This window comes from Brachycentrus maculatus, unplaced genomic scaffold (genome assembly GCF_059751285.1).
Source record: "Brachycentrus maculatus isolate JH-2025_06_01 unplaced genomic scaffold, ASM5975128v1 h1tg000306l, whole genome shotgun sequence".
NCBI classification, from domain to species: Eukaryota; Metazoa; Arthropoda; class Insecta; order Trichoptera; family Brachycentridae; genus Brachycentrus; species Brachycentrus maculatus.
The window spans coordinates 947,634-961,269 of NW_028281056.1; the positions used below are offsets into that span (position 1 = coordinate 947,634).

The 13,636-nt window shown below is 32.4% G+C and overlaps 1 protein-coding gene across 1 annotated transcript in view; it reads left to right on the top strand.

The window, feature by feature from the left end:
• pip (heparan sulfate 2-O-sulfotransferase pipe) overlaps positions 1–13,253 on the top strand; it is a 183,844-nt gene extending 170,591 nt beyond the window's left edge. Inside the window, exons 4-9 of the mRNA XM_088267864.1 lie at positions 3,755–3,893; positions 4,379–4,517; positions 5,076–5,232; positions 8,924–9,048; positions 9,628–9,782; positions 12,652–13,253. Coding sequence (XP_088123990.1) covers positions 3,755–3,893; positions 4,379–4,517; positions 5,076–5,232; positions 8,924–9,048; positions 9,628–9,782; positions 12,652–12,830 — 894 coding nt within the window. The 3' untranslated portion in view covers positions 12,831–13,253. The remainder of the gene's footprint in view (positions 1–3,754; positions 3,894–4,378; positions 4,518–5,075; positions 5,233–8,923; positions 9,049–9,627; positions 9,783–12,651) is intronic.
• Positions 13,254–13,636: the final 383 nt, after the last annotated feature.

Sequence of the window (13,636 nt, forward strand, 5' to 3'; positions counted from 1 at the left end):
TTTTGTGAACAAGTATTTGGACACACTCAAAATGTTGTATCCCCTTAATCCATTAAGTTTTCACAGTTAATAAATTAAATTACGTTCACGTCTTAACATAACACGAAGCTCACTTGTTATACCTCATTATGATGCCAGGCCACTGTCAACGCCCATTTCTCAACCTGAAATTAACGTGATTAGCTCATCACGTGAACGATAATCTGATACGCCGGCGATATGACCACTGGGATTGAACCCGTGACCTCAGAATGAAGACGTGATAGCTAACGACTCGACAGACAAATGTACCAAAACACGGAAGATGTTAACATATTTGGTTACTTTATTTGTGCACGCAAACACGGCCTCGATCACAATCATATAAAATTTTCAATTCGGGAAATAAACGAATTATCTTAATAGATTTTTTCCGCTTTTATTACAAATCTATGATCACTATAGCCAAATGTGATAATCACTACACTTTGGAGGTGGTGGTCACGTGAAAAGATGACTTTTATCTCACCTCTTAAGGTTTTTTTTGTTGTTGTATGCCTTTATTAAAATTTTAAGATATCACCTTTTGCCTTAGCAAAGGTGAAACACAAAACCATTCAAAGAAGGTGCTAAGTTTTCAAAAATCGCCGAACAATTGTGAAAATATTGAACCGCGGTGTACTTATTTAAAAAAAATTAAAACTTAAACGCTTTCTAAATCTAAGTAGGTACTAAGTATTTTTTTTTAAATCTTTTAACCCTTATCCGCACCCAATGGTGCATAGGGTACTGCATCGTATCAATGCAGTGTTATCTTGATCGTTAATTGCATAAAGACAAGGTAATCAGCCCTGCGCGTCTTGTACCAGTCCAGGGTGATAAAATAAACATGAGAGTGGAAATCACCCATATTTATTTTGACTTCCCTGGGAATCGAACCCGAGGCATTAAACGACATAAAAATTAAATCGTTATCTAAATCTATATATTACATATCGCTCACTCCTTTCAACAACGTCATATATCAAAAATCTTAATTTTTCAGGAGATCGTTTTATGTGAATATTTAAAAGTATAACGAAATGTATTCAAAATAAATATTAAGCCATTTATTGAACTTTTTAGTATGCAACAGATCTTTTTAGGTAAAACCTGAATGTTTTTTTTTTCCATTTGAAAAATATTTAGTATATTTAAAAAAATAATTAAACTATACCATTCCTTCAAAATGCAAAAACAACACTTTCTGCCCCGTAGCGGGTAAATATTAAGTTAAAAATATGCCGCTTTTGCTGGGATATAGTAGATTTTATGGGCATTCCGAAAATTAAAAAATTGACGATTTTTGATAAATGACGTTGTTGAAAGGAGTGTGCGATATATGATTCTTAGTAGGTACTGTACTCTTTATGTATTAATTTTAAATCAACACAGATTTTTTGAGTCTACTAAGTTGTATTTTATTAACAAAAACACATAAAAAATTATATTGTGACAATCGTTTCGCCTTGTTAGGGCATTAACTCTTTGTTTAATGATTTTTTTTTTAAATACCGGGACATTTCATCGTTTATGGGATGCCGGGACATAATGTCCAAAACGGTGGCATGTCTCTATATATCTAAAATCTAAACGGATGGCAACCCTATACTGACGCTATAAATGACTTAACGACCATCATAGTACACTAAGGCGCTTCATAAATGAACCATAAATATCCCAAAAATTATCTTTATGAACATGTCTCAACAAATATAGTAATTTAAAGCAGTTACCTTTATTGTTCTTAACAATCTCAATAGAACACGAACATACAGCCTTAGTTAGAAATAATTGTTAAAGGGTCGTTCTCCAAAAATAATCGTATAGATTTGTAACTAAGTTTATTTTCATATTTTAAAAAAAATATTTATTTCTATCATACATTCATGATGATATATCAACATTTTGACTCAATTTGAGACAAAACATCTAAAAAAAATTATACCAAAGAAGATGGAGGCATTCCAGGGATTATGACCTAGCGTTTTTGGTTTACGAGATCACTTTATACGCTTCTATAACGTTCACCATTCTGCCCATTTTCGAACATCCATATTGCATTAATTGTTGAAAGACATAATATATGCACTGTTGTTCGATTCCTTTCGTACGCAAGTTATAATTTTAATAATCTCATTAATTAATTCGGCAGCCACTCTGTGGTCATACCTATCTATTTTTAATGTAAATTTTGCTTGGCATATACCACTATTTCTTAAAATCTATTATAATATTTGCTCCTGTGCATTCCGCATCATTTCTAACCACCGTAATCCATGAAAATGATGTGGAACGCATCGAAACACGTATCACAAGAGATTTTAATCAAAAATGTTATTTACCAAGTGCAATTTGATTTAAAAATGGATAGATATTAAAAGATATCGCCATGGGTCAATATTAATGAAATGAAAAAAAATCTAAATTTTACAGTTATTTTACATTTAGAAAAATTAATATGTCGTGCTATAAAGACGATAATTGGAATAGAACGAGGAAGAAGAAGAAGAGATATTACGACAATGTGACTGCTGAATCAATATTAATAAAAATAAAAATAATATAGATTGATTTTAATACTTATTTTACAATTTGAAATTTTTTAATATAGTGCTGATGGATTTGCCTTTCTCTTGCGATTCACCCCAGTACAGATGTTGCACAATGCACCTACGTTGAACGTTAATTGGCCAATTATGTAATAACTATATTACAGTTCTCTGACAATCATCAGATACTCATCAAAACTTCCTTTAACGGGAAACGATATTTTTCTAATGAATTGGAGCGGATATTGGATGTGTATCGCGAATCTAACATTCCAAATTGGATGTAATTTTTCGCGTTCCGCCATATTGCGCTCGGGCTAATTCGGTATGTGTGATTATTATTAAATATATCAAGTTATAATTCTTAAGAAAAAATGTATTTAATTATCACAAATAGATGTTACGCTTTAATTTGTTCTAAGTCACAGTTAGCAATTTTTTTACAACATACAAGCAATTTTGTAATAGGTAGATGATTTCGTTTATTTGGAAGTTTTCTAAGGATGGAAAGATAGGGAAGACTTGCAGAAGCTGGTGTCAAAGGAAAGTGAATTGCTGATGAATGTTGAAAAATCTATTGACAAATCAGTTGACAAATCTAGTAAAGAGATGATTGTATGTAGATCTGGGAGTAAAATAGTAGTAAATGGGGAAAATTTGCAACAGGTAGATGATCTCCTATATTTGGGAAGTATGTTTTCTAGTGATGGAAAGGTTGATAAAGATACACAAAGGAGAGTAAATGTGAGAAACGGATAGAATGGTGCACTGAAATCAGTTATATATCAGCAAATAAAAACAAATCAGCGATAGCTAAACTGGCAGTACACAACGGAGTTCTGGTTCCAATCCTAATGCATTGAAGTGAAACATGAAGTTGGCAAAATAAAGATGAATGCAGGGAATAGGGCTCGAACATTGTACCCACATGCGGAAAGTTCTGAATCCATTGCATATATACAGGTCTCAAAATTAATGCAATATGAATGTTCAATAATGGGCAGACTGGTGAACGTTACACAAGTGTATAAAGTGATCGCTTAAGCCAGCCAAATGCCAGGTCGTTAACCTGAGATACTCGGACTTCCGTCGTCTTTCATATAAAGAGAAAAGACAGATGTTATAAATCAAGACACCTATAAACATATATTTATTTTATATCCAAAAATTTCTTATTTTTCCAGATGGAGTATCTCTCTCCACATAAACTAAATAACACGCGTCACGCCGGACTAGACATCCTCTTCTTCAACAGGGTGCCGAAGGTTGGAAGCCAGACCTTCATGGAACTCCTCAGAAGACTATCGCTGAGGAATCAATTTGGTAATATTTCATTTAAATTATACATTTAACTCTCCGTAATAAATAAGTCCGCCTCCGTAACGTTATGGTCAATACGCTCAGATACCGTAATGGAGGTCCCGGGTTCTCTTCTCAGGGTCTAATTAATACAAGTGATTTTTCACTCTAATACTATATTAATTCAATATTACCCTAGACTGGTACCTGAATCGGAGGGCTGATCACCTTTACTCACATGTGTTAAAACGATCAATATAACACTGTGTTTATATTATACAGTGCCCTATGCACCTTCAGGTGCGGATTTGAAGAAAAGGAAGAATATTTTTTTTTGTTTAACCTTTCAAAGCTACAATTTCTATCACCGTTGCAATTGGCGTCATCTCAGAGGTTTTGAAGTTGAGATTTCGTTCTACATAGAAGGATCTGCTCTTGCCTCGATTTCATAGGTGGCTATAGTGATTGCATAGATGAATTTTGTTTAAAACATAATCATAATTTTCCAGGGTTTCACAGAGATCACGTTCAGAGAGTAGAAACGATCCGTCTAGCGCCCGCTGATCAGCTACAGCTGGCGGCACAAGTTGCAGCTTATGAACCCCCCTCAGTGTACATCAAGCACGTCTGTTTCACCAATTTTTCTCAGTAAGTAATTATAATAAAATATATTTATTGGTTTGTCGTTTAATTTAAAAAACTTCCTGATTTATATTGTATTTTCAAATCAAACACTGAATTTTATGGGTCTAATCAGTTGTATGATTTGTTTTTAGCAAACAGAAAAATTCATGACAACTGTTTCGCCTTATTAGGGCATAAACTACTCTAGTTTGATAATGTCAATATTAACAAAAATATCGTTCATTTCTGTTTTTTTATTATTCATTTTATGGATTAAGGTTGAAAATTTTTATAATTTTTTTTGTATACTGTAGCTGTCTAGTTCAAAAATGTTAAATATGATTGACGTAAGACACCATTTGCAAAAATTATAACATCTTCCGATAGGGTGATTAATTTTGCGCCACCCTGTATATGTAAGTTACTAGGTAGCTCTGAGTGACTGGTTCCTAGGGGAGACAAATCTAGAATGCCGCTTGCCAGACTATGCTGGTACATACACAATTCGCCTACGTTGTTGTCGCCACTGTGTCACCAACATTCCCACATTCCTTACATTTTATTTATTTATTTATTTTGCAGATATAACCTCCCGGAGCCCATATATGTGAACTTGGTACGCGACCCGGTAGAAAGGGTGATATCATGGTATTACTACGTACGAGCTCCATGGTATTACGTAGAAAGGAAACGCGCCTTCCCAGACCTCCCACTTCCGGATCCTGAATGGCTAAAAATGGTAAACATTTTATGTTTTTTTTTTATTATTAACATATTTGTACCTATATAATTATTTAAATCACAATTTTAAGCATATTTAATTTTTTGCAGAGACCCACCAAGCCACCTTGTGTGTCTTGTCGGTGGAGTTCTTTTTTAATACATTTTTCATTGTTTTTAACCATTTTAATCTAATATACACAAAAAAAGAAAAATTAAGAATATAAAAATTTTACAATTTTCATAAAATTAACTCTTGATCATTCACCAATTCCTTTATTTTGCCTTTGTTCCATATTTTATTTTGACCTCTAACATCCGTCGGCAACAAATTAAAAATGTTCGGAACGATATATTGCATTATATTGCAAATATTTAATTTATTCTTAAACTTTCAATTGTACATTCGTATTCCTTGGTTACAATATGTGTGATGATTGGTTCACTTCTCTATCTATCTCTTCAACTCGACGTACCCGCTACAGAGCATGTCGGAGATAATTTGGTCCATGTAGGTTAAGCGGGTTATCCTCTGTAGCTTGTGCCTTTGCACGTGCCTTCCGCATTTGTAAGAAGCAGGCCTGGGTGTCTTATAATATGGACTATCCATTTGACTCTTTGTTTGGTTACTTTATTTAGTAAGCATCCAGATTCACCAGCCCTGCTAAATCCCCAACATGCGCCTTTAGCACCACATCTCAAACGCCTCCAGCCACCCTCGTTTTTCTTACACATAACAGTATGCTTCAGGCCAGAGTTTGTCAGATAACGACAACAAATTTTTCGACTAATTGAATCACCATCTGTTAATTTATGGTCTATCCATTTGGAAACCAGGAGGATTTTTTTATCCCAAAATATGTGCTATATTTGGTACGGTAGAAAAGTGCGTTTATCTACATGGCACTAACGACCAACATAACACTGTACTGTTCAATTTTATACTAATATAATCATAAAAATATATTATTTTTTGACATCTCATCAAAGATGAAGAAGAATATGGAAGTCTGGGCATTTACGGGGCTGTATATCAATGATTATTTCATAAACATTGATATACATTTGTGTCGATTTAGATATGGCGCCACAGTAAAATCGACACAAATCATCATAATATGAAAAATACATAGTACACAATCAAACATACTGGTATACCTCATTAGGTCAAAGTAACTTTAAGTATTTACAACATTTTGAGTGTGTCCAAATACTTGTTACATAAAATGCACAAAATCTGGTTTATCTCCAATTACAGGAGTTATTTTCGTATTATTTTTTTGACATCTCATCAAAGATGAAGAAAAATATGGATGTCTGGGCATTTACGGGGCTGACGACCGTCATAGGCTGGTTTAAGTGATCACTTTACACACTTGTAACATTCACCAATTCTACCCATTATTGACAACCACACTACTCGAATTCTCGGAAGTCCAATATATGTATATGAACCAATTTAGAAACCTTGTTCTTGAATCACTAAAAATATAAATTAATTCTTCTTTTATGCAACCTAAAAGGCAATAGGTAAGTCCAATATTTAATTTTTATTTTTTGTATTTTTAATTTTAAATTTTACTTGGTAAATACGCGACTTAATTTTCTCGAAACCTAGGTAACATTTTACGTCATTGATATTTTTTCCTAAAACACCATTTTTGTATTGAAAAAATAACTTTTTCTTTGAAATAATAATGTGGTTTTGAAAAAAATAGGTATTAAAAGGTAAAGAGCTATTTTTGATTCCTTATACAAGTATTCTAAAAATCAAAAAAATATATCCAATATAAATTCTTTAAAAACATTAGGCGTTGAAAGACGTTTTACCTCTTTGGTAGTTGGCCGGCGAATGAGTTCTGTCTTTGCGAATATCCCCTTGAAATCCATTGTGAGACAGTTTTCGATGTATTCATTACTTTGGACCCAATATACGATAAGTCGCAACTTATTTCTTTAAACCCAGGTAACATTTAACGCAATTGTAATTTTTTAAAACACCACATTTGCATTAAAAAAATAAGTATTTCTTCGAAATAAATACATGGTTTAGAAAAGAAAAGAGTTACTGACAGGTAAAGAGTAAAAAATTCATAAGTATTACCACAAAGTGACTGCCGAATCAATTAATGAAATGATAATAATTTTATCGATATTTTGTATTTACCGAAATTTTAAAATACTATCATAATGTGAATACCTGAAGTACTTCCTATTTCCCGTTGATAATTGCAATCTGCAAGGCTCATCACGATTTAACATAATGTTATTTTTATGGGAGCTTGCACAATCTGACTTGGGAGATTGAATTAATCTAACGGTTTCCATGGGGAATGCAGATGCAGAATTTTCACTCATATCTGCAAAAGTGATTTCCTTATTGTACGAGGAGATGGCGAATCCCGTTTCCAATTTGGAGATCTAAATATAATAATATAATACATATTGTAATACAACGGTAGCACGGATGAAAGCAGGGGTCGGCAGATTCGACCAAATAAATTGAATCTTTAATAAAGTAAAAAATAATAAAACTAATTAATTATTTCTTGGTAAATACTACTATTTATTAAAATCTATTGTGAAACGAGTTCCGCATTCAGTATTTTCAAACACCGTATGTGAATTGTTGGGTAATATTTCCAAAATTAAACAAGGTTTATTGGATTGAATTCTACATTTATTTATGTATATGTTAATACGTGACGCGTTTCGTCTTATTAAGACATTATCAAACACTCTATAATGTGTTTGATAATGTCTTAATAAGACGAAACGCGTCACGTATTAACATATACATAAATAAATGTAGAATTCAATCCAATAAGCCTTCTTTAATTTTGGATAAATTGCCCAACAATTCAATATGGAATTCTACCAACTGTCTGCAGTGACAATAAATAAAAAACCGTATGTGAAGGTAAGGGTAGCTAGTCTAAATATTAGATTTGTGTCCTTGGGACGTTGAAGGATGAAGAAAGGAGGAACTGTTTTATTTTTTAAATGTTTATTGTTATTGTTTATGGTTATTTTAACTACTACAGAAAATGTTCTACACAACAGATTTTCTGCCAATTGGATGGGTGTTATTAATGACAAATTGGTCACTAAACAAAAGCGAAACAATCCGAGGAAAGGGTTAGAAGTAGCCGGACACTCTGTAGTAGTTAAAATTAGTTTTTAATGTGTTTTTCTAATAAAAATAGAGGTTTTTATATCTTTTTCGAAAGCTTACGAATCGAGAATGTTTTTTTAAGTAATTCGTACGTTTAATGTGATACTGTTTTTAAAACTGTATGATTTTTTTTTGTCAAGTAACGTAAACAATATTATAAAAATGAAAAACACCATAAGATTAATTAAAGTTATCAAATTATAACTGTTTTTTGGTATTTTATTGATTATTAAGCTTTGTTATTATTGTCACCTGCCAATAAAAAAAATTATGGCACTCAATAAGCCAATTTTTTTTATTCTGTCACTAACGTCCAAAAATGGGTATTTTTCATAAAATCGCTAAATTCCAAATACATACATATCTCAAAAACTAACTTAACATTCGGCCATACATGGTTTTGCTTAAATTTCTTGCATTTGCGTTCCCCCTACCTCGTCCTGCCGGGAACACATCGAGTTACCAATAACCCTGTATATGTTTATATGTAATGCCATTTTATGTTTTTTTTTTAAAGCTAGCATTAAAATTTCAGAATTTTGAGGACTGTGTGCTGAGCGGTGACCGGGAGTGCAGATATGTAGAGGGGGTGACACACGAGGGAATCGGAGACCACCGCAGACAGTCCTTGTTCTTTTGCGGGCATGAAGACGAGTGCACGTAAGTTGAATGTTGCTTATCATTCAATAATACATTATACAATTTCAATGTTCAATTCATCATTTACAAATTGTAAAAACATCTCCAAAATGTATGCAAAATTCTTCCCGGATTATTTCACATAGCGGGAAACACTTTTATTCTGATATATGCAAAATTATAATTATGATACATACACCGGATTACAATAATGAGATTTATGACATAAATTTAAGTTTTGAAAATTAAAAAAAAAATTGAGTAGTGTGGTTGTCAATCATGGGTAGAATGGTAAATGTTACACGTGTGTTAAGTTATTTTAACCACTTAACTTAACCAGCCTATGACAGGTCATAAGACCTGTAAATAACACATATTTTTCTTCATCTATGTTGAACTATCAAAATGTTGATATAAATAAGATGGTAACAATTAAGACTGATGTACATGTTATTTTTTGACATCTCATCAAAGATAAAGAAGAATATGGAAGTCTGGGTATTTACGGTGCTGACGACTTTCATAGGCTGGTTTAAGTGATCACTTTACACACGTGTAACATTCACCAATTATTCACAAGACTGATGTTTTTGTTTCCAGACCATTTAATACAATTGGTGCTATGGAGAGAGCTAAACGGGCAGTAGAGAAGCATTACGCTGTCGTTGGGGTGTTAGAGGATCTCAATTCTACATTGACAGTTCTAGAAAACTATATTCCCAGGTTCTTCCAAGGAGCTTCCCAGGTTTATTGGAGTGAGTACATCTCTTCTGTGAAAATAATACATAATCCTCTTTAACTCTTAACACACTGTAGGCCAGACATTCTGGCCCGTATGATTCTAGTAGGCAGCTCCGTGAGCCACAATATCTAGCCCGGCGCAGGTATAACTTTAATCACTGATTTCTCTATCACCCAAGTATATTCTACCAAGAAATATTTCAGATAAATACAGTTAATCTTAATTAACATGGTCATACGAATTGCCAGACAGAGTGTCCCAAAATAAGGGAACCATATATTTATATTAATGGTAGAAAAACGTCGCATTTTTTTTATCAGATTAGCTGATCAGTTATGAGAAAAAATGGTCAGAGTGAAAAGGGTTAAATTTCAGTCTAGTCTTATCATTTATAATTGAAATTTTACTCGGTAAATACCACTTTTGCGTTGTGACACGTGTTTTGATGCAATTAACACATTGCCAATCACTGCACGTGTACTTTGATATATATTAAATCATATATCCAAGCAATTCCATTAAAATTACAAGAATTTGTGATTATTCTTTATTGATACGGCATTAACTTTGTGGAATGACATGTATAATACCACTGAATGAAATAAAACTCAATAAGCTGTATCATTAAAGTGACCTTTTTTTTTGTCCTCAAAACGGGACATCTATCAATTTTTACGTAATAGTATGTATATTCAAGAAAACACATATTATTTCTTAGTTTTTATGTATTACATAATAAAAGAAAAGGAATGTTCATAAAGTAATAAACGAAATATATAATATAAATATGAAAAATATGGTGTTTTATAATTGGACGTATAATTATAATTTATATCTAAAAACGAATCGGTCCCATTCAAAACGGGACGTATGGTTACTTTAGGTATCATACAAGTATTTAATTTTTTTTAAATAAGTTTGTGAACCAAATATTTTAATAACCATCAATATTAATGATTAAAACGGATACCAAAAGAGAAGATTGCAAACTGTTTTTTTAAATAAAAAATGCCTGTTATACATAAGAAATTGAAAAAAATTTATAAGAAAATATAAAAACACAAAAACTACAGAAAGAAAAATTACTTTATAATATCCTTATTTTAGTACAATCAACAAATATTGAGTGTGAGTCCCTCTCCAAGCACAAGAACTTAGCTCCTACGCAGTTCTCTTAAGAATAAAATTGTGATATAAATATACCAGTATTTCAGTGTGCTTTGTTACACGCATGTGTTAAATAGCAATATTGTGTCAAAATTTTAAAGCAATAGGTGAAAAATTTAAAAGACATAAGACTTTAATTAAATAAACATTTACAATTTTAAGTATACAGATTGTTTTCTGAGAAGATACTGATCAAAAACAAATTTAAATAACCTTTGATAAGAATTCTCGTATGTATTATTGTAAAACCATTAAGGATTTGTGTACACTGTTAAATAATGATTCAATTGCACAGGTTACACGTGTTGCAATGCTTGCAACGTACATTAGATTATAACAATGGCTTTCAGAACTGTTAACATGCAACTGAAATTAATTTGATGGATAATACGGCAATTAGGCAACAAGAAATCTGACAGCGTTGAAAAACATATTTGTTTGTGCTACCCATGTGTTTTATTTGATATTTCACTCCAAACAAGAAAAGATAATATCATATAGTCGTTGATAATGTTTCTATGTTTAATGCTTTACTGACATGCACAAAAATCAAAGTGTTATGAAAAATAACCTAATTTGATTTTCATAATTAACCAACAATTAACATGAAGTTTAGTATGTTTGTTGTTTATATGTCTGCCTCTGTAGTGTAATGGCAAGCATGAATCGCTACCATGCTAGAGGTCCCTGGTTCGATTCCCAGGAGGGGGTGAAAATAAATATTAGTGATTTTGCACGTTAATTTAATTCAATATTACTCTGGTCTGGTCCCTGAAGCGCAGTAGTGATCACCTTACCTTCATGTAAGTAGCAATCTAATTGATAACACTGCGTCAACAAGATGCATTGCCCTGTGCACCATTGTGTGCGGATAAGAGTTAGAAAAGAATTAGTATGTTTATGTATGATAAAGTATAATAAATATTAGAACCCATCTACCCTGTTATCTTTGGATGGTTAGAATGCCAAAAGGTCGTAGAAAATAAAGATTTACAGTAATATAAACATACTCTGAACTCAAAAATGACTGTGCAGTGTATGAAAATGCTAAATGATGTGGAATGCATCGTCATACATGTCACAAATGATGTGGAATACATGTCAGAATAATTTTTACCAGTTCCCAGTTTAGCCCGAGCGCGACTCGGGCAAGGAATTTTTATTATATTGATGATCTAGAGTGCTGCTCGGGCAAAGTGTAACACAACTTATGGTATTCCTCTATTTACCCGAGGCAAATATTTTGATGTATTTGTTTTTATTGCCAGGGTTCGGGCAGTCTTGTTTCGACTTGTCGGTTACGATTTCCTACGCTGACGAAATTTCTTACTAAAATTCAATTATTAAGTGGTTAATAAACAGTAGTATTTCTTCTTTTTCTCCTAACCCTTATCCGCACCCAATGGTGCATAGGATACTGCATCGTTTAGAATCATTGTTATCTTGATCGTTAAATACACAAAGGAAAGGTGATCAGCCTTGCGCTTCGGGTATTAGTCCAGGGTAATATTAATTAAATATTGGGCCGAAAAATCACTAATATTTATTTTGACCCTCTTGTGAATCAAACCCAGGACCTCCAGCATGATAGCTTAGCGCAGTAACCACTACAGTATGGAGGGGGAGGTGTTATGGAGTGGTATTTACCAAGTAAAATGTTATTAAAAATATAAGTAAGAACTTTCTTTATTAATTCTTTTATTTTTATTTTTCAGATGAATTCAGCAACTTTGATCGCATCAACAGAAACGCCTTCAAACCTCCTGTATCTGAACGTGTCAAAGACATCGTCAGGAAGAACTTCACGAGGGAGATTGAATTCTACCAGTTCTGCCGACAACGGCTTCATAAGCAACTCCTAGCTCTGCGATTGCCATCCGTGCCTTCATCTTGAATCCTACAAAGGATTGTGATTAAAAACAATAACCTTTTGGTTAGTTGAAAATCGGTCCTTAAGTTAGTTAGGGAAAGAAAAATAAAATCATTTAACCTTCGAGTTGTGGGGTTATTGTATTCATCACTAAATCGGATGATAAACCTCAAACATAAGTCGTAAGGATGTGTGTTAACCACTTAATGCTCTGGTATTTTTTCCACACAAATAGAAGTTTAACTATCAGGATATTTTATATTTTTATTTAAAGCGTTTGCATAATTTATACAGTTCAAATGTCTAGTTAAAAAAAACAAAAACCGAGGCAATAAAAATGTGAAAAAAAAACTTAACCCAATACAAAAAAACAAATCTAACTATAATAATCATAAAAAAGATTTAATATTATTTTTGACACTCATCAAAGATGAAGAAGAATATGGAAGTCTGGGCATTTCCCTGTAAATGCCCAGACTTCCATATTCTTCTTCATGTTTGATGAGATGTCAAAAATAATATGAAAATAACTCCTGTAATTGGAGATAATCCAGATTTTGTGAACAAGTATTTGGACACACTCAAAATGTTGTAAAAAAAGATTTAAGTTAAAAATGAAAAAACATGAAGATAAAATTTGGTAAATTTTCCAAGTGGCAACTGGTGAGCTCCGTTTGGTTGTTTTTTTCATATAACAGCACTTAAAGGGTTAAATGTTAGTTATGACAATTTGGTAGTCATACATCAATATTTACTTCTGTCAGAAAAGCTAAGATATAAAACCGGTTTTTATATTTACTTAACTGTATGTGTATTGTAGAACAAGTAAT